Consider the following 26,276-nt stretch of genomic DNA (forward strand, 5'->3'; position numbering starts at 1 on the left):
ATGGACCTGGTAGGTTGTATTGACAACAAATTGGTACGTGAATGCTGTAGTACTTTGGTGGATTAAGTAACAAAATAAAATCCTTGAAACATAAACTAATTAACTCATCCATTTCAATTAATTTCCTCAGAAGCATCGACCTTGTTATTTTATTTTACTATTTAAAAATTTTAGAAATGTTATGTATTATACTTGCCAAACTTGAACGATGAAACTGAAATGAAGCTACACTATATACATGGATGACATGTATTTTGATGCATTGCTTCTGCTGAATAATCTTTCCGGCAAACATATGAGGCGCACAGTTCCAAAACCCTCTAAATCCACTTTTTCACCAAAATTATTTTTTATCTCTTCATAGTAAGGATTAATGCACTCTATTGACCTATATATATGAAGAATGTTCAAGAGAGCTCTACATATAGTGAAAAAGTTCATCTGAAAAATAGTTACTTTTCCAATATCCTCTAAATGCCAAGCGACTTTTCCAATATTCTCTATAACCAGTGTTTATTTTTTGCATATTCCAGTAGTGTACTGACTGTGAGATCTGCCACTTGGTATGCCTCATGTTTTTCCGTCAGGTAGGGTCTTTGGTAGGTTAGAAAAAGAATAAGGAAAATAAATACGATCACTGATTCTTCTGAATACATCGGAATTTATGTAGAAGAAGGAACTGTTAAGAAGCTAGGATATGGTGTTCCTGTTAACAGCTGGAAGGAAAGGAGCATTTTCAACTTAGCTCCCTCTAAGAGAATTTTCTTCAAAATGGGAAGTCAGGTGTATTAGTGAGAGGAGAATGCCACTATTGTAACGATTTTGGAGTTTACCGAAGTCTTTTGAAACGAGGAAATGTAATCCATGACATGCAGTTGCAAAGAAAACAGTTGGGATGACAGTAAAAAGGGGAAAATTCAAGATACAAAATATTGATCGATCAACAGCACTAATTTAAACAACAACAGCTGGAAGAATAAGAGTTGGCAATAATACTCACATTGAATGTGATCTACAGCCCATACCCACAATATTGTTTGTTCTACTTCTGTGCTCTTTGTAGGAAGTGTATGAAGTACTACAATCATCATCCGTATGATTTTATATATTAAAATAACCCACAACACAATATTAACACTGGTACTGCTTTTCCACCGATTTTAACGCTCTACTGTGCACAGTGTTAGACCACATACATATTGTCAGCGTGATGCCTCTCCTATGTTTAGTTCCAACATCGCAGAGCTGGAGTAGCTTGCAAGGTGCCTGTAGACTCAAATATGGCTTAACTAGGAAGTTACTCATTCTCCCCATGTAATCTTCAAATGCTATTTCACATGTTACTAAATGTCATTTCAGTTGTATGTTTTTCTCACTTATGCGTTTTTTCTTCAGATCTCCCTAAAAAGTATAAATGAGACTTTCTTGTGTTAAATTTTAACGTATGTACCTTGTTTACATCATCAAAATCCACAGTTAATTCCCGATTTACCACGAAAATCGTCTGTAGCTGCATTTAGATTGGCAACAGGCCATGATTGTTTGGCCAAACACCTGCATAGAATTTGAATATATCAGTCCCCTAACTGCCCATTGTGCAACTCAAACCAAGAAATGGATTCGGAACACCTCAAAATCTGTGCTTCAGTGGCTAGTCATGATAATATCTTTGAAAAATATTGGAGTGCAAGAGGTCAAATGACTTTATTGTCAAACGCCTGGCATTAGAAAACAACAACAACAACCTTGTTTACATGTTTCGACCTATTTTGGGTCATCTTCAGAACTGGTCGTTGTTTGTCTTGGCGCCTCTTGTTTCCTGTGAGGGTGCTTTCTTAGTGTAGAGTCAAAGAGTGTGTGTGTTTTGAAATTGAGTTGTGTGTTGAGAATGTCGTTGGGGTGTTTTCGTGTGTCTGTATATTTCATATTGTTCTAGTGTGTTGAGTTTCTGGCTTTTTGGTTGGATGTGCAGTATTTCCATGTCTGTGTTGATGTCTCTGTAGGTGTGGTTGGCATTTGTGGTGTGTTCTGCATATGTGGAGGTGTTTTGTAATTTTGTTACGGCTGTGATGTGTTCTTTGTAACGTGTTTGAAATGATCTGCCTGTCTGTCCCATGTAGAAGATGTTGCACCTCCACATATGCAGAACACATCACAAATGTCAACCACATCCACAGAGACATCAACACAGACATGGAAATACTGCACATCCAACCAAAAAGCCAGAAACTTAACACACTAGAACAATATGAAATATACAGACACACGAAAACACACCCCAACGATATTCTCAACACACAACTCAATTTCAAAACACATACACTCTTTGACTCTACACTTCGAACGCACCCACACAGGAAACAAGAGGCGCCAAGACCAAGAACGACTAGTTCTGAAGATGACCCAAAATAGGTCGAAACATGTTAATAAGGTTCGTTAAAATTTAACACAAGAAAGTTTTATCATACATATTCCGAAGTGATACAGTGTTAAAAGTTGTGTAATCAAGATGTAAAAATGAGGTTTACTGTATTACTACTGCAATGCATGCTGTCTTTGCTGGCAGGTGGTGACTGTGAGCTCCACGCTGATCGTGGACTTCATCCGGGCCGTGTTCGTGCGGGTCATGAACAGCTGCTGGTGCTGGGACCTGGAGAAGCAGTTCCCACAGTACGGGGACTTCAAGATCGCGGAGAACATCCTGCACCTGGTGAACAACCAGGGCATGGTGTGGATGGGCATGTTCTTCGCGCCCGGCCTGCCGCTGCTCAACCTGCTGAAGCTGGTGATCCTCATGTACCTGCGCTCCTGGGCCGTGCTCACCTGCAACGTGCCGCATGAGGTCGTGTTCCGCGCCTCGCGCTCCAACAACTTCTACTTCGCCCTGCTGCTCATCATGCTGTTCCTGTGCGTGCTGCCGGTGGGCTACGCCATCGTGTGGGTGCAGCCCTCGCGACACTGCGGACCCTTCTCCGGCCACAAGCACATCTACCACATCTTCACCAAGAGCCTGCAGAACGCGCTGCCCCGCTCGCTGCACCGTGCGCTGGACTACATCGCGTCGCCGGGCACCGTGATCCCCCTGCTGCTGCTGCTCGTCCTCGTCATCTACTACCTGGTGTCGCTCACCGGCGCGCTGCGCGAGGCCAACAACGACCTCAAGGTGATTTTCTATATGTCCAAAGTACTTTTCTGTTGTGCCCATTTCTGACACCAATTTTTGTTATACTATATCTGACACCAATATTTATTATACCATATCTGACACCAAAATTTATTGTTGTGCCACTTATCTTTGAGATAATCGCGAGTTATAATCTACTATCAAGACAACACAACAAATTAGACACTGCGTTATACATCCTAACTCTCTGATAATTTATAAACTGTACTTGCTTATGGATAGGAGGGATTCCAACTTAGAATGTGATCTCAGGCTTTCAAAATAATCACAAGTGTAGAAATTCACTAATAATAAGTTTATTAATAAGATATCAATTTATTACAGATAGAATATTGAATATTGAAATTGAACGATTTAAAAAGAATGAAAGTTGCTGTTAATTTTAAAGTATCAAAATGAACTAGTTAAATATAAAGTACAAGAATTGAACTGATGAACTGAACAGTTGATTGTAGGGCGAAACCTGGTGCTCTTCGCAGATGATGCCATTTTCTGAACTTCTTCCTGGACGTCGGGAAGTTACGACTGCTACTGCATGACCGCTGTCTTGACTAATAACTAATGACAGCGTTTTGGACGTTTCATGTCCATTTATAAGTTCTGGAACCGCGTCCTTTGTGACGTAACAGAGTGACGCTATTTTACCCGCGAATCTTATAAAAAGACGGTATTGCATTCACTAAACACCACGCTTCTGATTCTTAACCATTATTTCAGATCGGCATTTCTTGTTGTCACTTGGAACAATACAGATTTAAGGAACTCTCACGACTGAATCTCTGTTTTTGATTTACCCAATAGAAATCCCGAGTTCTGAATGATTCGCCAATTAAAATGTCTCGCGAGAGACGCTGCATAATATATGTATCTTTCGTTATATGTCAGCTGTTGCTAAGTATGACTTTGTGCTAAAATGCAAGTGTACGCATTTCCTGTCTTGTTCAAGGACTGGACTTTCAGCTTCTGCTGACGTCGACAAACTGTACGGTAATCTGTTGCAACAGGAAGCAATCTCTGTCGCATGTAAGTCATGTCTGCATGTTTTTATAAGTACGATTTCATTACTTTCAAATAAAGTGAAAATATATTGCTTATGGTCTTAACAAAGTTATGATTGCTTATCATAATCCCTGGGCACAACATTTCTTTTTTCCACTAGCAAGGACCTTGATCATCATCATTGACTGGAGACTGGCTTGCTTTATCATCATAGATGTTTCCTCTACTGCACTATGGGAGATTCAACAATATTATACAAAAATGGATCTGGATGTTAATGATGATTAGAGAAATGGTGAAATATCCACAGACAGAAAATAAGTTCCTATAAAAATCTGCTCCAATCAGTCTTCTCCCGTTATAAATTCCACTTTGATTCTATGATAATTAATTGAACCGAGTTCTCTGGTAGGTAATGATAATAGTGCACCATTACATTCAAAGTTTATTTTCAAATTTCAATTTTTATTCTTCAGCATTTCTTTCACACTTTCATGAACTTAGTTTTGACAACTTTTACAGTAGAAGTAACATTCTTAATCACAGATACAACTGCATCTCTTTGTTATGAAAGTGGAGTGATGTTACAGATCCAACGGCTTCTTTTTATATCGAAATTGAGTAACATTACAGATTCAGCTGCACTTCTTTGCTACGGAAATTGGATGTTGTTACAGATTCAGCTGCACCTCTTTATTGTGGAAATTGGTGTTGTTACAGATTCAGCTGCACCTATTTATTGTGGAAATTGGGTGTTGTTACAGATTCAGCTGCATCTATTTATTGTGGAAATTGGGTGTTGTTACAGATTCAGCTGCACCTCTTTATTGTGGAAATTGGATGTTGTTACAGATTCAGCTGCACCGCTTTATTGTGGAAATTGGTGTTGTTACAGATTCAGCTGCACCTATTTATTGTGGAAATTGGGTGTTGTTACAGATTCAGCTGCACCTCTTTATTGTGGAAATTTGGTGTTGTTACAGATTTAGCCACATCTCAAAAGAAAATGGAGTGTTCTAGTAGTTCGTCTATTTATCAAATTAAGTGTTGTTACAGATCTAAGCTCATCTCTTTGTTATCAAAATGGATTGCTGTTACATATCTAAGCACACCACTTGTAATAAAAATGGATTTTATCAAAATTGGATTGTTGTTACAGATTCAAGCACATCTCTTTGCTATCAAAATGGATTCTTGTTACAGATATAAGTAGCCTGTATCTTTGTTATCAAAATGGAGTGTTGTTACAGATCCAACTGCGGCGCGAGCGAACTGAAGAACGACGCAAAATGTTTCAACTCGTGCATCGCAGGAGAAGAGGAGGAAGTGGCGCAGATGGCTCAGACACTCCATACAACAGATGGCGCAAGATTCTTCCAGTGATGCCATCCAAACCACTGCCAGGAGTGCCTGCAAAAGAGGGAGAGAACGATGCTGATGGGAGGAACAACACGGCAGCTCTAGGAAATGGGAACATCAAGAACGACATCAATCGCAGTGGTATGATATGAAACTTCTGTCCTTCAAATTCTTCGTTCAATGGATTAAAAAGGTAGAAGCCGAAAATCAAATGTAAGATTTGTAAGAAACTTGAGAAAGATATGATTTTGCTCTAAGACAATGTCAAACCTCACATGGCTAGCAAAAAGGAAAAAGCCATGTAAGGTCCAACATTGTCTTAGAGCAGAATCACATCTTTCCCAAGTTTCTTACAAATCTTAGATTTTGATTTTCGGTTTCCATTCTCGCAGTAGTTTACACTAGCTGTTTTTCGTCCCAGTTTAAAGTGAACCAAAATTGGACCTTTCATGTAAAAAAAAAAATGTATAATAATATAATCAACCTATTGCGGAAAGCTGAGTCTTCAACTTCTTTATACTCGTCCTCTTACAATGTAGAAATATTTCGCCTTTAGAATTCTTTACCTAGTGACATCGAGGATTGCCGGATATTACCACAATTCAAATTTAAATTGGAAATTTTTGTCTTAATGCCATGGTTTTGCTAGATGTGTTGATCTGTGTTTCTTCTCTAGATTTAAAATTGCAAGTTTCTTGATTATGTTCGTTAATATCTTAGTATTGTTAATTAACTAGAACATAATTATGATACCAGCACTTAATATTAAGTTCAGCTTTGCTCATTTTAAGTTTGTGTGACTATAGCACAGTCTAGTATATACAGTCACGAAGCTCAATACGTAGTAATTATGCAAACATTAGGTAGTAGCTCACCACTAGGATCGCTAATATCTCCTCATTACAGGCAATGCAAAATAATACCGTCACAGTCTATTGTTTCTAGCACCCTCAAAACTCAAGCTTCGTGACTGTATATAGTAGACTGTGACTATAGCCTGTATATTATAATATTTTCATATGGTTTAGTTTATGTTTACAGTTTCATCCTGGATATTGATATGTAGTTCTGGAGGTGTGGAAGAAAAGGCCTGATGGCTTAACTACACCAGAATAAATAAATAGGCTATGCTGCTGACTGTCTTTCTATCGGCTAATGCCAGCATTGAATTTGTTGATAATGTTTCAGAACTGTTGAGCAGAATAATGAAAAGGGCGCTTCGAAAGTCCTCCGCGACGTCCGACGAGGAGAGTCTGCCCATCGTGGACGGAGATGGGACAGACATCGAGCTGCACGACTCGCTGTCTGATGACAAGCCCAAAGCAAAGGCCGCTGTGAAGGGGCGGCCGCGGTTTGAAGCGTCAGGCAGCGGCATGGCAGAGACTTCCTTCGACGTGGAGCAGGAGAGCGCGAGGAAGCCTGCACACCACCACCACAGGAAGCGCTCCGAGCACAGACACAAGTCCCCCTCCTCCAGCTCCACCAACAAGGAGCGGGAAGACTCCGTGACGTCTGCGTGGTCGGACAACATCCCCGTGATCCGCATCAGCAACTCGGACGAGTACAGCCAGCAGAGGGCGGAGCCCCAGCGCGCGACCAAGACGACCGAGCCTGTACACAGGCCAGTGAAGAGTCCGTCGGCAGACATTAAAGCGATCACGGGGGGATCCAAAACAGAGGTTACAGACACGCAAGCACAACATAAAGGTAACCTTTAAAAAAGAAAGACTTAATAAATTCAACAATGCAGTTGTACTTAAGCTTCGATTTCCGAAACAACTAAAATAAAATAAGAAATACAATGAAACACAAAGAAGCAGACGCAATCATCAAAAAGAGGGCCGAAATGGAGCTGGATCCCACAGCATATGGGACACTTAAGGAGCAGTTGTCACAATCTAGTAATGCTCTGCTAGTCAGTCGAGAAGCTGCTCCTGCTATTTTTTTTTAATCTATAATGTTCCTATATTTTTCCAAATTTTACCCTGTGCTATTTCAGTTTGTTGCGGTTTACTTTTTCGATCAGACTGCTAATGGCTTCATTGCCAATTGCAAGCAACTAGACAACAACTTTTTCGATCAGATGTTATTTTCACTATTGTTTTAATGAAGTTCAGTATAGATAGTTGTTTTTCTTTGTTGTCTTGTCAACAAGTTCATTTCCATGCATTCCTACAAGTGAGGGTACCCACTGGAAATTATATTTTCTTATCTATTCTAGTTAATATTTTTATTTTGTTTCTAGTGTTTGTTATTGTGGAACTTCCGTACTTTTTGTATGGCAGATTTTGAGTCCACAAGAAATACTACACATTGCAGACTGCAGTCTTTCTCACGTCCAACAGTTAAATCCAGATTTGCATGAGAGAGAAAATCTAATACAAAAACTTAATTCAATTGAATCAATTCTTATTTGGTTCATGACATTAAACTCGACAGTGCACAGTGAGCTTTATAAATGCACCTATTCCATTACACACAAACACGCACATTCACATGTATGCATAGGTGCGTGCGTGTCTCCAAATGAGCAATGAAACATTTGATTTTTTGCTCAACAAATTCGAAGACAGACAAACTACAGCCACTCTTAAAGAACCTGCAATTGCTGAACAGAGTCAGTTATCACATTAAAATGAAAATCAATGTCACATTGTTATGCAGTGGTTTACTTGGGTCCCTGAAGATATTGCTATCATTGACTGTGCATCAGGGACACAGAAGGACTTACAGTAAAACACGGTGAACCCTTCATCAGAGACTCAGGGCCTGACAAATCACTGTCACATGATGTAATTGTCACAAGTTGCAGGCACCACAGATGTTCTCATTTGGGAGATAATCCAGAATTGAGTAGTCTGGTGCAATACATTATTTCGAGAATTGCTCTTTGGCATCTGCGAATATAAAGGGATTTAAGACGATGGAATGCACATTTAGGCAAATTAATAGGATAAATGCTTTTCACACTTTTTGAAGAGTATCATTAAACAAATACAAAGTTTCAGCAAGAAAATCGTTTTGTAATGGATGCAGCACATTGTGGAGTGTCTGGAATAAAGGTTGCAGTTACACTGACAAAAAGGGAAGTAAAATTCATCGGTAAAAAAATATAGTTTTTGTATCATTCTGATAAATTTTAAAATTGAAATAAACTTCAAAATGAAATTGCTTAATATACAAGAAATTCAAAACGAGAGAAACATTACTTAATGAAAATAAATGCAGGAAATCAGCTGTTGCAAAATTTAGCCTAATCCCTCAATTTGACTGTCTTTGCACAGATTGAAAAATTTAATCTTTTCTTATATTTAGACCGGAGATTTGCATGAAAATGCATGTTTTTGTCATCCATTGTGTTTAGAAAGTACTTGTATATTTCAAATGAAGAATAATCAATCAACACCAATTTTATTTTGCATATTATGCATATTTCAACAGTTTTGGTGAAAAATGCATATTCTAATTTAATATTGCATATTAGTTCCCTATTCTGCCATTTCTTTCACGTTTTACACACATTTTTAAGATAAAGTTCCTTGAAGTGAGAAGGATGATTGTCACCTCCACGTTCAAGGAGTTAGTGACTCATGGGGATGGCCAAACATTCCTATATGTTTGTTCTTTATGCGCTTGATTGAGCCAGCTCCCAAGAAAAATAAAGTAGGTCTAACAGCTTATTCACAGTTCAGAAACAGACGACTACAGATAATCGGCTCTTACGTTCCAGCAAATACCTATAGGAGGCAGGGCACTAGTTTGTCTGTCTGCAGAAGAGCCTGGAATTCCTGCCTAAGGCCATTGAAAAACTGGAGACCAGGGTTCTACATCTCCTTGACTCCTTGTTGGTAGCTGAGGATGCAGAGGAGAGGCTAAAAGAAGCATTGAAAAATTCTCTCAAAAATATATCTTCTTCTTTTTCTTCTTCTGATTTAAGAATGTATATTTCAACAATAGGATTTAGGCAAAAATGGCTCATTGTGCACCCTATGAGCTGGAAATCAACTTTGAAGACCATAATCAAAAATCTATCACATTATGCCAGAAAAATAGAGGTTCAAGTCATTGCAGAAAGTTGCATCTGTGTTGAAGAGGTAGATGAACTCTAGACTCAGTGTGGGGGATCTTACATGGAGGCCCCTTTTTAAGTTTGTCCCAGTTACATCTTGTGATGTTGAATGTTCGTGTTGAATGACAGGCTTATATTAACTGAAGAAAGGAGTTCCTTCACGAAAGAAAATCTGGAAAAAAACCCTTATAGCTAGGGACACCCGATTTTCATGAATTTCTTTTCATTGAGTTAGAGAGTTAAAATTTGTATAGGTGTGAACGAGACTCATTCTGTAGACATGTTTTAAGATCACGATTTGTCGCGAATTTTGCTCATTTTTCCCGTTTTTTTTTTTTTTTTTTTTTTTTTGCGAATTTGTCAATTTTTTGCGTTAAGGGCAATTTTTTTTTTTTTACGAATATTGCTGAATCAGTCACGAAATTCCATTATTTTATTTTCGACAATGACACATTAAAAATGAGTATGAAAATGGGTTTGTCTTTCATGTTTTATCATGTGGAAGGCATGGCTGCTCAGCTGTGAAGAATGAAGATGTGTGTCGCACATTTGCAATGCTTAGGTTCTTTACATACTAACACAATAAGAAGAAATGTGTAAAATATATTTACCACATTTTCAGCAAGAGTACATAACTAAGACTAAAGGATGATGTATTTTGATCTGAGTTTTTATTACCAATTTTTTTTAAGTGATTTCCATGTTTAAATTCAAACTTTTTCTTCACATTTTGCATATTTAAATACCGGTACTGGTGCCAACTTTTTTTAATAATTTGCATATTTCAATAATGGCCTTTTTCACGAATTACAGTAGTTTTATTTACTGGCTCTGATGTATTTTATTCAGCGTTTCACAGTGCCCCTGCTTATAGTTTACTGTCACTTAAACTACGTCACGTCAAAAGCAGTTGCATTAACACAAGTGAAATGATTTTGATGTTTTTCGTCAGGATTTTTTAAAAGTAAAAGTATAGTTAGAATTTATCCGAATCTCTCATTAAAAGTGCACTGAAGAGTTTCGTAGTCAGCTTATTTTTATATTCTTAGTGCATATTTAGATGCATATTTTGGCTGTTTTTAGTGCATATAAATCCTCAGTCTAGTTATATGACAAAAAGGATGCATTTGGGATCAAATATTTGTTACAGACCAGAGCCATAATAACAGGAAAAATACGAGAACAAATAAAAACTGGATGTTATGGGACTGTGATTTCTAAACTTCTTCATTTCTCTAGAAGAGGGTACCTGTTTCTGTGCACTCTACATGTCCGAAAACAAAACACAGAAACAATTAGTGAATGTTATTTCATTTTTATGGAGCTAATATTTCCATTCTGAGCCACGTTCTTAAACATTAAAAAAAAATTTGAACACAGATTATCATTCTAGAAAATTCATGATTAAGAATATAAACGTGACTTAAGAAAAGGATCGTAAGAAATGTGCATTTGTATCCTACTGGCTTCTGTTTATTCTAATTTTTATACCAGTGCATATATAAATGTTGACTATGTTTCTAATATATGATGCAAGGAACAAGAATTGTAATAGAAAGTAATAAAAAGTAAATTTAACGTAAGGGTGGACAGATTTTGTATTACTATGCACTATGTACAGACCCCTTCGGATCCTGCTTCCCAGCCTACCAGCTTCGTCATCGTCACCCTCAGCATTTTGACTGGCAACTCGAAAATGGAACAATATTCCCATGTATCAGTCACAATTTGGTTCATTGTCATTTCTGTAAAATATGGACCTCTTCATCTCCATTTTTATGATGTTGAGGGCAATGGAAATAAATACATTTTCATTCTGAGTCTGATTCTCTAACAAAACCAATTTGAAACTCCACAACTGTAGTGATTACTCTGCAAATAAAAATAACAGAAAAATAAAAGTGTTCTGTTCGCATTACTTGCATAGCTTCCTCACAGCCCTCTTGTGTTGTGGTACTAGTGACGTTGTTATGAGACATAATAAGGAAGTTGAAGTTTTGAGGTACATTTAAGAAAATATAATTTAAATCTACAAACAACATAGATAAGTTATTAATAGAAACAAAATTTAAACTGTGAACCAGTTTAAGTAATAAAAAATATTAGTATCCTGAATTCAATCCTTTGGAGCAAATACATATTGAAGAAAGTCAAATGGAATACTATAAATAATAATATAAAAACATAATAGCCTATATAGTCAAATGCATGGACACTAAATTATGGCTTTCGAAAGAAATTGAGTAGGTATAATAATAATCCGTGGCGCTACAGCCCGTGAAGGGCCTAGACCGACCAGCCGGCTGCTGGCCTCACGCCCACATGCCGAAGCAGAGGTGGACGATCATCCAACCAGAATGGAGGTATCGTGTGGTTAGCACGATGATCCTCCCAGCCATTATAGCTGGTATTCGCAACCGGATTTCACTACCTATCGTAGCTCCCCAAGTGCATCACGATGCTGGGTGGGCACCAGTCCCATACAATGGCCGAAATTTCATGAGAAAATTTCTCCCCCACAAGCACTCGAACCAGCACGCATTCCGTAACGCGAGTCCTAGACAAGATGCCTTAGACCGCGACACCATGGCGTGGGACATTGAGTAGGTATAGTATTGCAACAAAAAAGTGAAACAATATAAGATATAAAATTAAGGTGAAACAAATATTATAGTATTGCAAAAAAATTCTGTAATACCACTTGATTTTTGTTTTTTAAAAAGTACTAAGAAAATACAGAAGTTGTATAACATAACTTAGAAAATTCTTCCGTTGAAAGAAACTTTCCTGTTTGAAAAAATTTCAGACTTTCACTTGTAATGCTACATCACAGGAAAGATTTTCATTATTTGCCCCTTAGAGATATACTGTTCACATCATCGACAGATTTGCAGCTTTGAAAGATAGGAGGATTGAGGATTACATGAAATAGGGCGAGTGTTGCAATACATTCGTTTTGCTGTTTGAATGCAATCTAGAACTAGTAAAATTGCGCGTATTGTACAAATAGTAGGCCAACGCAATTCCATTAAAGGTGCAGAAGTGAGAAAGCTTGATAATAAAGGATGATACTATAGCTCTAGGTTCATAAGAGCTATAGTATCAATTTCTTCTCAGCCTAGATATGTAATATTTAAACAGAAAAGCGAAGCGAATACCTGCTCAACATGATTGAAAACTTTCATCTCAGAGCCTGCACAGTGTGACATTCTTTGACTTAGAAAAAACTCGAGCTGCTCAACTATCACCTATGTCCCTCATTGTACATAGGGAAGTACTGTTACCTTTATTTGAGTTTAAAGACATGATCAGCAAAGTTATACATTCAATAAAAATATGCAAGCGCAAAATAGAGGAGTTTGGAATGATTTATGTAAGGAGGCCAAGGTTCTATGAGAACTCTAGTGCCACTGCATAAGTAAGCAAATATATACCGTACCGTACATTTGCATTAATTTCTGCACTCTACCCATGCTAAATGCCATTAATTTAGTTCACTTGGTAAAAAACAGACACAAAGAACACGGATGCTGATACGGTTTATAGAAGCGAAAAATCTTAGCTTCCCTGGTGAAAAACGAACCCAAGGCCTGCTCAAACTGTTGCTGGAAAATGTAGTAAGGATGTAATGCGCATTATATTTAAAAAAGATTCATAATTGCTTTTATTACAGGAACATCATTTCAGTTTTTGCTTGGAGAGAGGTAAGGTTTTTTAGGGAAGACTTTGAAGGGTATATCGCATGGTGTACCTACTTCATATTTCCTCTGAAATGAACTATTTTCCATAACGAAAGTCAAAAATAGGGCCGATATCTTGGTCTAATATTTTATGGGCAAATTTGCCCCATTTTATAGCATATTTCCAGTTTCCAAATATAGGCCTATACAAGAAACCAGCCAAGTAAAAATTTACTATAAACAAAAAGGCGGGACACGACACAGTATCTAAGTTTATATTATTGTTATGATTGGCTAATGGTGACATAGTACACAAAAAGTAGTCCCAGTTAATTTACTAGATATTAAGGAATCAAAGAAAAGAAGTCAAAGGTTTGTATATTGAGAACTACTTTTATAGAAGTTAGAACGTCTAGAAATACATCTTCCCTAATAAAATCACTAAATGAATGTTGTGCCTGTTCCTTCATTTATTGTTAAAAACAAGAGTGGAAAACATTATTAAGAAGTAACTCAGAATGATTTTCAAGGCTAGGAACAATATTTTAAAACAACCTAGTGTCAGTTCTGAACACACCATATCGTGTCATTAAACTACACTATAAAGGTTGCATGTACTAATTTGTGCGCTGTGATTGTACAAAAAATCACGTTCAGTACTTAGCGGAGTAGGTAATACATTTTTACTGCCGTGTTTGTGACATTAGGTTTTTTCTTGGGTGATTTGTAGTATAGGTCTGTTCAGAACACACCATATCGTGTCATTAAACTACACTATAAAGCCATTTTGAATCTTGCGTACACTACTTTTAACACTTCAGTATAATTAATTGATTAACTAGTAGACTTACTCATGTTAATTATGTAAGATTTGTGCGGCTAAATCTTACATAAATCTTACATAATTAACACGAGTAAGTCCACTAGTTAATCAATTATACACTATAAAGGTTGCATGTACTAATTTGTGCGCTGTGATTGCACAAAAAATCACGTTCAGTACTTAGGGGAATAGGTAATACATTTTTAGTGCCGTGTTTGTGACATTAGGTTTTTTCTTGGGTGATTTGTAGTATAGGTCTGTTCTGAACACACCATATCGTGTCATTAAACCAGACTATACAGGATGCATGTGCTACTTCGTGTGCTGTGATTTTACAGATCCAGAAACAAATTCAGGTGGCCCAGATTTTGTTTCTGGTCTGTACAACAAATCACTTCAGTATTTTAGCGGAGTAATACATTTTTACTGTTTTTACTGCCGTGTTTGTTGATATTAGGTTTTTTCTTTGCTGAGTTGTAGTATAGTTTTAATTTCTTATCCCCTTATACGATGGGTAATGTACTATATGCACTTGCTGTTAATGTGACGTAGGTACTAACAAATGAACACCCAATTTTAATGATAAAGAAATTTCCAATTTCAATTAAAAATACTTTTATTTACAATAGGTAACAAGCACTAACATAGCACTGTTTGTCCGCGGCTGTAGAGTAACTGTTAGCAAGTCTGACTGTGAAACCAGCGGGCCTGGGCTCAAATCCAAGTTAGGTCTCTACCTGATTGGGGTTTTTTCGAGGTTTTGCTGAACTAATTGAATCGGAATTGCTGGGTAACTTTCGACGTTTGATCTCAGACTCATTTCGCCATCATTTATTCACGTGCCATTATCATCATAGAACAGGAATGGTAAGCACAATAAGCTTCAAGATGCAGTGTAAGTCTTCGGACCATCCACCACTGTGGACTAATGGTTAGCACGTGGAAGGAGCGGGCCCGGGTTCAAATCCTGGTTGAGACAAGTTACGGTACCTGGTTGGGGGTTTTTTCCTGGATTTTCTCTCAACCAATTGAAGCAGAATTGCTGGGTAACTTTCGGAGTTGGACCTCGGACTCATTAATTCACATATCCTCGTCATCATCATCATCATCATCATCATCATCATCATCATCCATACAATAGCCTGGGTTAAGTTCACGGTGCGGCATGCTATACTTGTACAAGAGTGCCGCCATTTCGCTACCCAATCATTCACAGAATAGGAATGGTAAGTATCATAAGCCTCAGGCTGCAGTGCAAACCTTCGGGTCCCTCCTATGTACAAGAGAGAGAAAAAAGTCTTCGGGCCTTTCCTCTGGTTTCATTTGAGCAAAGTCATTAAGTAGTTAATCTTTTATTTCTTAAATTTTAATATTAAATTTAGAGTTCTGTCTCACATCTTTTTTTTTAGTAGTACTAGATACTCAATTTTTAATTTCTTTATCTGAAACTCGGGGGAAGGGGGGGACAATTGTCCCTCCTATCCTGTAATAGTACATTATGCAACGAGCCTATAATGGTAGTAATTAAGACGCAAGTATGATTGTTTATGAAACGAGCGCAAGCGAGTTTCATAATTTTCATATGAGAGTCTTAATTACCATTATACGCAAGTTTCATACGACTTTTTATGCTCGACCATATTTGTAACTTGAAATTATTTAAAATTAGGTCTTCTTATGGTTATGTGCGAACTGACCTGAATTGTGAGATGTGCGCAGACGCGAAAGTATTGATTTTTTCCGAGGCCGAATGTCATTGACCTTGGCAGAGAATAAGATGAAGATTACTCTGATATAACCTGGAAATTGATTTAGAGTTGAAAAACGAGATGACAAATTGAACTCATTTGAATATTATTTACAATTAACGTTAATTATTATAGTAACAGAACATAACCTTCTGCGACAGTGTTGGACTTCCAGCCTCCGTGACTTTTCGCTAATTGTCTTTCGATTGCACATCCGAGAATAATCGATATAACGGTACAAAGCTGACTTGTCATTGGCTGAACACCTGAACTTTAATGAGTAGATGTACTTTAATGAAATGCATTAAAGGACTGCTACCAGGTGTATAATTACTACATTTCGGCATTGTCGAGCATAAATGTGGTTTATAATTGCCGCCATTGTGACATTTTTTTTTTTCATCGGTACTACCAGCACCAAGATATACCGAATGAAATCATGGCGCAGATTGGCAGACCTGAAGTTCAAAACAAATGAGCATACCTCATGTAATATTGGAATAGTTGTCTATGGCGCAAGTAGATAACACATAGGTTATTAAGGTACATTAATACAATATTATGAACTTAAGGTTTGTGAAACAATATACTATTTGCCTTGTTCAATTCTGTATATTGCCGAACATAATAATTCTCTATAAATGCATGTTAAATGATATCCATACTCCTGAGACCAGTTCACAGATGAGGTCAAGGTCCTGAAGTGTGTCTGCTTAAATAGTAAACAATCAGTGTACAGAGTTTTATAAGAGGAAGACTTAAAATAAGTGTTCTCTTGTGCATGGGGAAGACAGACTATTGCATATTCCCGTAGTAGATAGGGATCTGAAATACGTGTGAAGAGGAATAATTCACTTGTCATACTGTGTCAGCATTTTTGTTTGTTTGTCAGGTTTACTGATAGTGAAGATCTTTCGCTGTGTACCGAGTGGCAGTGAACCAATTGAAATCATTTCGTTACATTTCGCCAGTAGTATGAGACGTGACATCTTTTTATATGTTGAGTATCAATGTGACATAAGAGTATTGCTGTCCTAGCACTCAGTTGTTTGTAAAAGTGTTATAATTTATTTTGATTACAGCTTTCAGTAATCTGTCTAAGGTTCACAAAGCCATGAGAGCTCTTCGAATTCACAAATTTGGTGGTCCAGAGAATCTGAAATTAGAGAATATTCCTATTCCACCTGTCGGTGATTCCGAAGTTTTGGTCCGTGTGCACGCCGCTGGTATCAACCCCGTCGACACTTACATTAGAGAAGGAGCTTACGCGGCGTTGCCTACATTACCAGCTGTGTTAGGACGTGAAGTAGCAGGGCAAATAGAAGAAACTGGGAAGAATGTCAGCAAGTTTAAGGTTAGCGAATTCAATATTTTCAAGTATGTCTTATTCATAACAAGGAACATAGCCTGCAGATCTTGTATGAATTATAGAGAATTAGAAAATTGTCTATAGAACACTAGCGACCCTTTTATACTAGAAGATTTACTACAAAAATGGTTTCGTAGTTTGTAATAATTAGAGATTGTGTTATTTAAAACAATTTCGAAGGAAATATTTAGCTTTCCTTTTTCACTGTGTGCCGTAAAGATTCGTTTTCACGTGCTGTACGAATGTAGATACGACTTGATGCTTTGTTGTAAATTAGGTACCCTAGGTGAGTAGGTCACAGTAGTCAGACCATTAAATGATAAGCACTGAAATGCTATTTCGTAACACGTAAAATCACTCGGATAATTTAGAAAGTGAAATAGGACAGCTGCAGTGAATCACGGTAGATAATGTGTATTTGCAAGCGCTTCATCACAAATTTGGTCTACGTAAAATACTCGTTTTTACTCCATTTTTGTATTGTACTTATCTGGTCCAGGGAAAATGTAATATAATGGAGTAGAAATAGTGTTTTACTAAGGACCTTCTGGAGCTGTTCCCTTTCATTTTCTAATGGGTTTTCCGAGTGATTTTACGAAGTGCTACGAAATGGCGTTCCTGTGTTTATTTATCATCAAATCTAAGTCACGACCTTGTTACCGAGCCATGAGGTTGCTTTCTGGCGGGATTTAATCCCAGCAAAGAACACAATGCGTGATTTTTCCTTATCAGTTGCTGCATTTAACATTACCAGTCTGCCAGCTTTACTGATAAGTACCGTTTTATCCATAGTTAAATACACAGAACAGCAACGCATTTTTCTTTTCCTAATGAAGAAAAACTAGTCGTATGAGTTGTGTTTACATAAGTTCCGGCTACGGTGTTTTCCAGAAGCTGCACAAACATTGTGTTGTTAAATGATTTAATAAACAGCGAGGAAGAAGTTCTGTTCTCAATAAGAAGCGACGTTGTCCGAAGAGTGCTCTAACAAAACAATCGCGTGATATGCATGTTAAGGTGGAGTTGAGCCCAAGAAACAGTACCCACTGTCTCGAAAAATCGGAAGAGGGGAATTGGGAGGATAAATTTAAAAGGTACGCAAACGCGTCCTTGCAAGGGGTTGAGGGGCTGTACGAAACTAAATATGTGAGCTCCAAGCCTGTTGGCCACTAGTCTCACTCCGGGTTACGCTGCTCCACTGAAGGAGCTCTAGAAAATTTTGAAGGGGAAAACCGAAAATGGACGTAACCTCTTAGGTACCACATACGCGAGGGGGACGAAAATGTGATGGAACGGGATGAGGAGGAGATGGCAATTTGGAAGGTTCCCTGTCCTTTCGCATTGTGAGTACTTGAGTGCCCATGCACATGTATTTAGTAATTTTATAAACTCTGAATTAGGGCATTAAGTCGTTTGTTAGAAAAAAAATGGGGGGGATTTTATGGGGAAGGGTTAGCACGAGCTTCCGCATACAGGTTCCTAGCCAGTCGAGCAATGAACTCGTCTATGGTTGGCAAGTCTAGATCATCATGGAACTTTCTTCTCGAGGCGACTCGGGGGAGATGAGAAATGAGTCGAATCACCAGGTTTTGGATAACTTGGAGTTTATGGAGATGGGACACTGCCTCAAATCCCCATGTGGGTGCGGCATAGGCAATGACAGAGCGAATGAGGGCCTTATACATGGCAAGTCCTACCCCCAGGCACTGTCTAGCGCAGGACTCTAATATATTACAACTTTCTTTGGTAAGAGGGTTTATATTTCTTAAGTTTCATTCCTATATTATGGTGTCACTGGTTTATAAATTGATCCAGTAGCACGCACACGATTTTTTCGTTGGATGGTAGAATCAATCCACGACAGAATCGTTGGTGCAGTACTCTTTTCATTGATAAAGCTTGACTTCAACTGAGTGGCTTTGTGTATGCCCATAATACTCTGTATTGGGATACCGCAAATCCACGTTTTTCTTATATTTATTCTGTTAGAGCACGCTTTAGAGAACATTTCGTTTTATGGAGATAGATGTCTCGCCACTTATTAAATAATTTCATGGCACCATTGCCTTCTTAATGCATGGGAACGCTGGGTAGTTGCCCGGAGATCCCACGAACATAGGGGACCCACAGGCCAGAATTTAACACTAATTTTCTTATCATCCCCCTCAACATTCATATATCCTTCTAATTCGATGGAAAGAGAAAAATAAGACTGGAAGAATTGGCATGTCTGCATTTGCTAGAGAAATTTTGTTTCAAGAAACCTGGAGGTTCATTGCTACTCTCACATCAGTCCCTATCATGAGCAAGATTAATCCATTCTCTACCATCATATCCCACCTCCCTCAAATCCATTTTAATATTATCCTCTCGTCTATGCCTTGGCCTCCCCGAAGGTCTTAAAACAATAATTCTTAATTTCAGAAAGGAGACAGGGTATTTGCCTGTCTGCCTGGGAATGGAGGCTATGCAGAATATGTGAGTTGTGAAGAAGAGTATGTGCACTACCTGGCAGAGAAGTTGTCCTTCAGTCAAGGATGTGGCCTCTACATTCCATATTTCACTGCCTACAGAGCGCTGGTGACTAAGTAAGTCTGCTTAACATAATGGTGTGCATGGTAGTCAGAGTGTCGTGGGTTCAGTTCCCGATATCATGGATTTTCTCCATTGATCTAATCATTCCAGCTGTAGGACGACCCTGGAGTTTACTCGACCTCTAGCAGAAATAAACACCAGGGACATTTCCTAGGGATAAAGTTGGAGGGCAGGTATGACTGTACTGCCATTATGGTCCGTAATGGGGCGACTTGACCTCGTGATGAATTCATAATCCTCGAATATTTATTTGCAAGGAATCTTCATATGTTCGAGGGTGTGTTCTGTTAATGTGTATCAGCATTGTTTAGTTGAATTTCTACATAGACTTACTTCATTAAGAAAATTAGCTCTATGTATTCATTGGCTTCATCCTTGTTTCTAACACATACATTTTCTATCATGTCAGCATGAAAGGATTGCTTTTTTTTCGTTAATTCTTTCAGTTAAAATTAAACTGCACTAGACACAGTGGTGGTTCCTCGGGGGAGGGAAGGGAGGAACGTCCTCCTCACATTTTCTTCTTTTGAAAGTAAATACCAAATTAAATATGTGCCTTGAAATTCGAGGAAGATTCGATAATTTTTAAGTTCACAGCTATAAGAAAAACTCGGTTGATCGAGTTTTAAATGATGCATCCTCATGTGCTGTAGAAAACTGTGAGAAAGATGCGAGATTGTCTGTGTGGAGGAAAGCCACTCCATTCCTCCTCTACTGCAGTTAACACACATAGACAACAGCGCACTAGTGGCCAGAGAAAGAAGCAGAGTTTTAAAGCAAGTAAATGAACGGATAGGGAGGAGATCCTCCTCTGAATCAGTCATGGGCGGGAAATAGAAACCGACTGGTCGTGCAGCAAGCTCGCTACTGCTGCCACCTAACGATGTTGCATTCAACCAGACTATAACACATGTAGGAGGAGACACAATAAAAACAGTTTTAACGCAACGCTATGAAAGACACCATGTAAACTTTTTTTTTTTTAATTATAAATCAAAAATATTATTCATTGCATTTTATATAGGCTACTATCCATGGTTTGAAACTTTCGTGCCTATATTTGAAAGTTAAAGTCGGGTTTATGTAAAACAAAGAGGAAGTAGTTCTACATAGTTGGCCCCTGAAATTCACTTCTATTCATTGTTTACTAGACAGGGCAACAGCCAAGTTGTTTGTTTTGTACAAATATATTTGAAACTGAAAGTACTCCAAACTACATCATTTTTAACATATAAAATTAATCGGCCACTGGCAGCTTTGAATAATAATGGTAGTATGACTTTACAAGAACTGACATTCTTCAAAAGCATGTGATACTGAACTTGTAAAATGTACATGTGGCAACACAGACCATGTGGGTGGGTGCAGTGTTCTCGCTTTCCTCAGATTATTTCCCATTCCCATTTCCGTAAAACGGTTCCGGTTACGAGTTAGTAGCTGGTCTCTTCCAACACGTGTGATGCTGTAGTGTGCTGGAAAAATGCTACGAGGTTGTGAATTTCCTTGTAATTGTTAATTTGCGCAATTATTCAACAATGAATGGAAGTGAAAACATAATATATTTTGGACAATTTAGGAAACTCAGTTTACAAGAACAGATTATTGCTATATAGAAGGAAAGGCCAACCCCAACACTACCTGGTCTTACATGTATGCATGTAGGCTAATTTGTAGCATGTTTCATTCAAGAAGGTGTCATTTCGTCCTGTTAACTTCTTTCCTCCTCTTAAGAGATATGCAGGAGCCGCCACTGACTAGACAGTCTGTTCTTGTTTGTGTACCTGCGTAGCAAGTTTGGGTGATATTACGTAATCCTTATTGCACACCAGAAGACTCTGCATATCAAGAAACATAATTCAAAATTCTTATGCTCCCCGACTGCTGACAGAATTATTGAATACAAAAAGTCCTGTCAAAGGCTATTAGACTAGATCAGAGTAAATTGACATTGTTACTTGAAAGTAATTTGTCTCCTTTATTTGATTATATTATCATTTAAGTATATATTATTGTTCTGTAGCGATGGAATTTATCCTTCTATCTCGTCAAGTGTAAACAAGCTGTAAATACAAATTGACAATCCATATGAAGTACGTCCACAACTTATGGTTGAACTTTGATTCCAGAGAAATCAGATGGTCAATTTATGTTTCCAGTGCATTACAATTACTATCCTTGTGACATCTATTACCAATATAGTACAAACTGCAGTCTGCTATCTGGGAACAGTGGCTTCACTTCTGATTCTTCACGGCTATTGTTTATTGGTTGTGCTGTTCTGTTCTTGACTATCTTCACATGTTATTAATTTTGTTGATGGCGAAGACAAGTTCCTTGTTGTTAACATCTTCCATGTTCATTCACTGTGATGTATCCTCTTCTTGGTAGGTGTCACATCAAGCCCGGTGAGGTGCTGTTGGTGCATGGTGCAAGTGGTGCAGTCGGAATTGCAGCAGTGCAGCTTGCGAAGGCTTATGGTGAGTGGTTGACGTTTGGTAAGCCTATGAGAACTATTACATGTCTTCTGTTGGTGCTTCAAGTCGTTATCATTCATACATTAGGCATCTGTTTTTGGTAGAAATTACATTTGTTCAACCCCACGTTGCGTTCATTTTTCCTTGATATTTAAGTTCTTATAGCAGAAGTTTTCAGCTTTAATTTTGTGTATTTCAGATAGCCATTCATCTCCATGTTCATATTGTAAGTTCTTTGAAATGTCTATCTGCTTACAGTTCAGTCTCCGTTGTTCATATCCATGCTCATGGGTGCTAGACAGCAGATTTTAGATAAAAACTCCCCCCCCCCCCACTTCAGTAGATACAGCGCTGTCGTCGTTCTTGGAAAAGTTAATGCCTGTACTCACTCCATTCCACCCGCTTTCCTCCCACCACGTTAAACAGCAGGCCACGAACCTTGCCGAATAGGGATGTTGCCAAACTTCCGTCAAACGTTGCCATAAATAACTGGTCCTCCATGCTACAATATCATTTCTTTCAATCAAAATACATCTTGTATTTCTACATTTTTTAAACCTAAATCCCATGTCTCGAATCACTTTCTGTAGCATTTCTCTCCAACCTTGGAAATTATTGCTTCTCTTGCAACCTTCAGTAATTTCTTCAATGTCGGAACTTCTTTCTGAACGGTTTAAAATTCTTGTATCTTTTTTCTTAAAATATACATCGGTTCATATCATCTACAATAATTAGAAGTTTTCTTGGTCTGTTCTTCCCTGGTGATTCTAGCTTTTCATCTCCTGCACAGACTCCCTCTCTCCTGATTTTCTTTATTAGGCGCTATAACCTGCCTACATAAATTACATAACATATTGTATTAGTATTAGTTAAGTAAGTAATTTTAATACGTAATCAATTGAAATAAAATAAGCCTCACCAGTGACCGCAGCTGCTTTTATCGTTGCCTTATTTATAGGAAACAGATATTGATCTGTTTGTTTCTCTTCATCGCAAAATGCTATTACTTGCTTAATAATATTTTTTTCACCACTCTGTGCTATAGTGTTAATGTTGAGTTGACAACACTGGACTGCAAGTGCAAATATTGTAAACTGTCCCGCAAGAAGGCTCAAAATTGTGAGTAGTGGGGGACAGAAAGGGAGAGAGATAGAAAAGAGAGAGAGAGGAATGCAGGGAGAGAAATGAATTACCGAGGCTGAGAAGGAATTAGGGTTCAGTTCGCATATCTTACGGGGGCACAGATCCGATGGTCCGACAATATTACTAGAATGGAGAAAGAGAGGCTGGCTCTAATGTAGGCTTGGAGGTCCTTAACATGCTGGAAAACTGTGACATGGAATACACGGCTTGAAGTCCCTGGAGGATTTTCACTCCAAATTTTTGCCTCCTGAAAAATTCATTGACCCCAGCAGAGTCTGAACCTCCAACCCTTGGGTCTAGAGGAGAGTGCTTTATTGATGCCCCTAGACCACTAGAGGCGACTCTGCTTATACGGGGTTTTCCATTTATCTTGCTCCCCAAAATACATTTTTTCTTAAGTGTCTAATGAAAAATTGTTTTAAAAAGATCTGCTCAAGTACTAGGCTATGTGGAATTAATATACTCTTTCTTGTAACCTTGTTGTTTATATAGATGCGAGTAAAGACTTCATTTTTTAATTAGCACATAATTAGCACAATGTGCTTTTCATTCAATGAATCATTTAGCCTTTTTAGAAATGTATCACAATGTACTGTTCTAATTAACAAAACATTGAGGGTTGCAAAAGAATACCTACTGTAAGTCTAAAGTAAAATGGTACTTTGTGCTACGAAACAAAACATCCACATGTCCTGCTCAACGTGGTGACCATTGAATTAAAATATTGGGATGAATGCCGTTCTAGTATTGCCTGCTGAATGCATGTACAAGCATCAGTGATACATTACTACTAAACAAGGCCCAGTATTGCTATTGCAATGCTACAAAGTACTGGACTTGAAGACACTGAGTTACATATTATTCTTCTGCACCCCTCAAAGTTTTGTTTATTACGTATAATGGTGCATGAATGGACCTAGATGAGGTTAAAAATTATTGACTGAATAAAATATACATGGTGCCATTTAAAGAAATGAAGTCATTACTCGTAGCACCTTAATACCCATAGTATTAATTCTCCATTGTACTTAAACAACTTTTGTTAAAAACGAAACACATGAAACAAAAGACAGATCCAAAACCTACATCAACACATAAACAAAATACACCCAAAGCTACATTACACATTAGAAATTGAAAACAACAAATCCGTAAATTTTCTAGACATCACAATAACAAAAGTAGACAACAAACACACATTCAAAGTATACAGAAAACCCACAACAACAACACACATACACAACACATCCAACTACCCAACACAACACAAACAAGCTGCATTCCGAACAATGGTACACAGACTACTCAACATACCAATGAACCAACAGGATTACAAAGAAGAACTAAACACAATGAAATACATAGCACAAGAAAACGGATACAACCCCAACATAATAGACAACATAACACGTAAGACAAAACAAAACCACAAAAAACAGAAGAATACAACACAAACACAAGAACACAAAAAATACATCACACTAACATTTGAAAACAAAAACGCATATAAAATTGCAACCTCATTCAAGAAATTAAATTACAACATCGCATACAGAACAAATAACATTCTACAAAAACATCTCGACACAAAAACAACACAAACAAACAAATACAACCACACAGGCGTATACAAACTTAAATGTAACACCTGCAACAACTTCTACATAGGACAGACAGGCAGATCATTTCAAACACGTTACAAAGAACACATCACAGCCATAACAAAATTACAAAACACCTCCACATATGCAGAACACATCACAAATGCCAACCACACCTACAGAGACATCAACACAGACATGGAAATACTGCACATCCAACCAAAAAGCCAGAAACTCAACACACTAGAACAATATGAAATATACAGACTCACGAAAACACACCCCAACGATATTCTCAACACACAACTCAATTTCAAAACACACACACTCTTTGACTCTACACTACGAACGCACCCTCACAGGAAACAAGAGGCGCCAAGACCAACAACGACCAGTTCTGAAGATGATCTAAAATAGGTCGAAACATGTTAACAAGGTATGTTAATAATATTTAACACACGAAAGTCTTATCATACATATTCCGAAACAATTTTTCCTTTTATGCTTAAGAAAAAATTTATTTTGGGTGAGCAGCAAGATGAATGGGACATTCTTTACATCAGCGTCCTGCTGGCTGTTTCATCAACATCTTGAAACATGAAATGCCTAGAATTGATCTGCTTTACAATTTTTTTTCTCTCCTAGTCAGAATCTGTTCATTACATACTTGATTGCATGCATTTGCTATTTGATTGGTAAACCTGTTACCGCTGTTTGCACCACCAGGACTGATTGTTGCTGGCACTGCTGGCAGTATAGAAGGAATGGAGTTACTGAAGAACATAGGAGCCGACCACGTGTTCAACCACAAGGAGAAAGGCTACCTAAACAATGCAGTGGCAGCCATCGGTGGACAAGGGTTCAACGTAGTGCTTGAACTTCTGGCGAATGTGAATCTTGGAGCTGACCTGACGGTGCTGAACCAAGAGGCACGAATTGCTGTAAGTTGATAGATATTGTGAACACCAATAAATGGCCGGTGATATTATGTCCATGGAACAAAAGCCCGAAAATACGTCATATCATTGAGACGACTCACAGCTTACTGGTTGTTGTGCACGAGTTCGTTAATGTTTTCCATGAAATTTAACGAAAGATAGCCTATATAAGAAAAGTTTAAAAGATAATTAAAAAAAAAAATCGATTAATATTCAAGAGATAAAGTCGACCTGGTTGGCAAGTTGGTATAGCGCTGGCCTTCTATGCCCAAGGTTGCGGGTTCGATCCCGGGC

At 38.0% G+C, this 26,276-nt stretch overlaps 2 protein-coding genes across 5 annotated transcripts in view; both read left to right on the forward strand.

The window, feature by feature from the left end:
• Nucleotides 1-9,974, forward strand: part of Tmc (Transmembrane channel-like) — a 142,551-nt gene extending 132,577 nt beyond the window's left edge. Inside the window, exons 12-15 of the mRNA XM_069832300.1 lie at nt 1-9; nt 2,567-3,163; nt 5,434-5,683; nt 6,731-9,974. The exon at nt 1-9 is cut by the window's left edge and continues 119 nt beyond it. Coding sequence (XP_069688401.1) covers nt 1-9; nt 2,567-3,163; nt 5,434-5,683; nt 6,731-7,260 — 1,386 coding nt within the window. The 3' untranslated portion in view covers nt 7,261-9,974. The remainder of the gene's footprint in view (nt 10-2,566; nt 3,164-5,433; nt 5,684-6,730) is intronic.
• Nucleotides 9,975-16,287: 6,313 nt separating this feature from the next.
• The window catches only part of LOC138704428 (quinone oxidoreductase-like), a 29,796-nt gene continuing 19,807 nt past the window's right edge, over nt 16,288-26,276 (forward strand). Inside the window, exons 1-6 of one of the 4 annotated variants that reach the window (XM_069832298.1) lie at nt 16,366-16,434; nt 16,755-16,835; nt 16,945-17,216; nt 19,656-19,819; nt 22,215-22,303; nt 25,771-25,985. In XM_069832298.1, the coding sequence (XP_069688399.1) occupies nt 16,977-17,216; nt 19,656-19,819; nt 22,215-22,303; nt 25,771-25,985 (708 nt within the window). In that variant the 5' untranslated portion in view covers nt 16,366-16,434; nt 16,755-16,835; nt 16,945-16,976. Of the gene's footprint in view, nt 16,435-16,754; nt 16,862-16,944; nt 17,217-19,655; nt 19,820-22,214; nt 22,304-25,770; nt 25,986-26,276 lie in introns of all 4 variants that reach the window. The other 3 variants (XM_069832297.1, XM_069832296.1, XM_069832294.1) reach the window with 3 other exon arrangements.

The sequence above is a fragment of the Periplaneta americana genome, chromosome 8 (genome assembly GCF_040183065.1).
Source record: "Periplaneta americana isolate PAMFEO1 chromosome 8, P.americana_PAMFEO1_priV1, whole genome shotgun sequence".
In the NCBI taxonomy this organism is placed as follows: Eukaryota; Metazoa; Arthropoda; class Insecta; order Blattodea; family Blattidae; genus Periplaneta; species Periplaneta americana.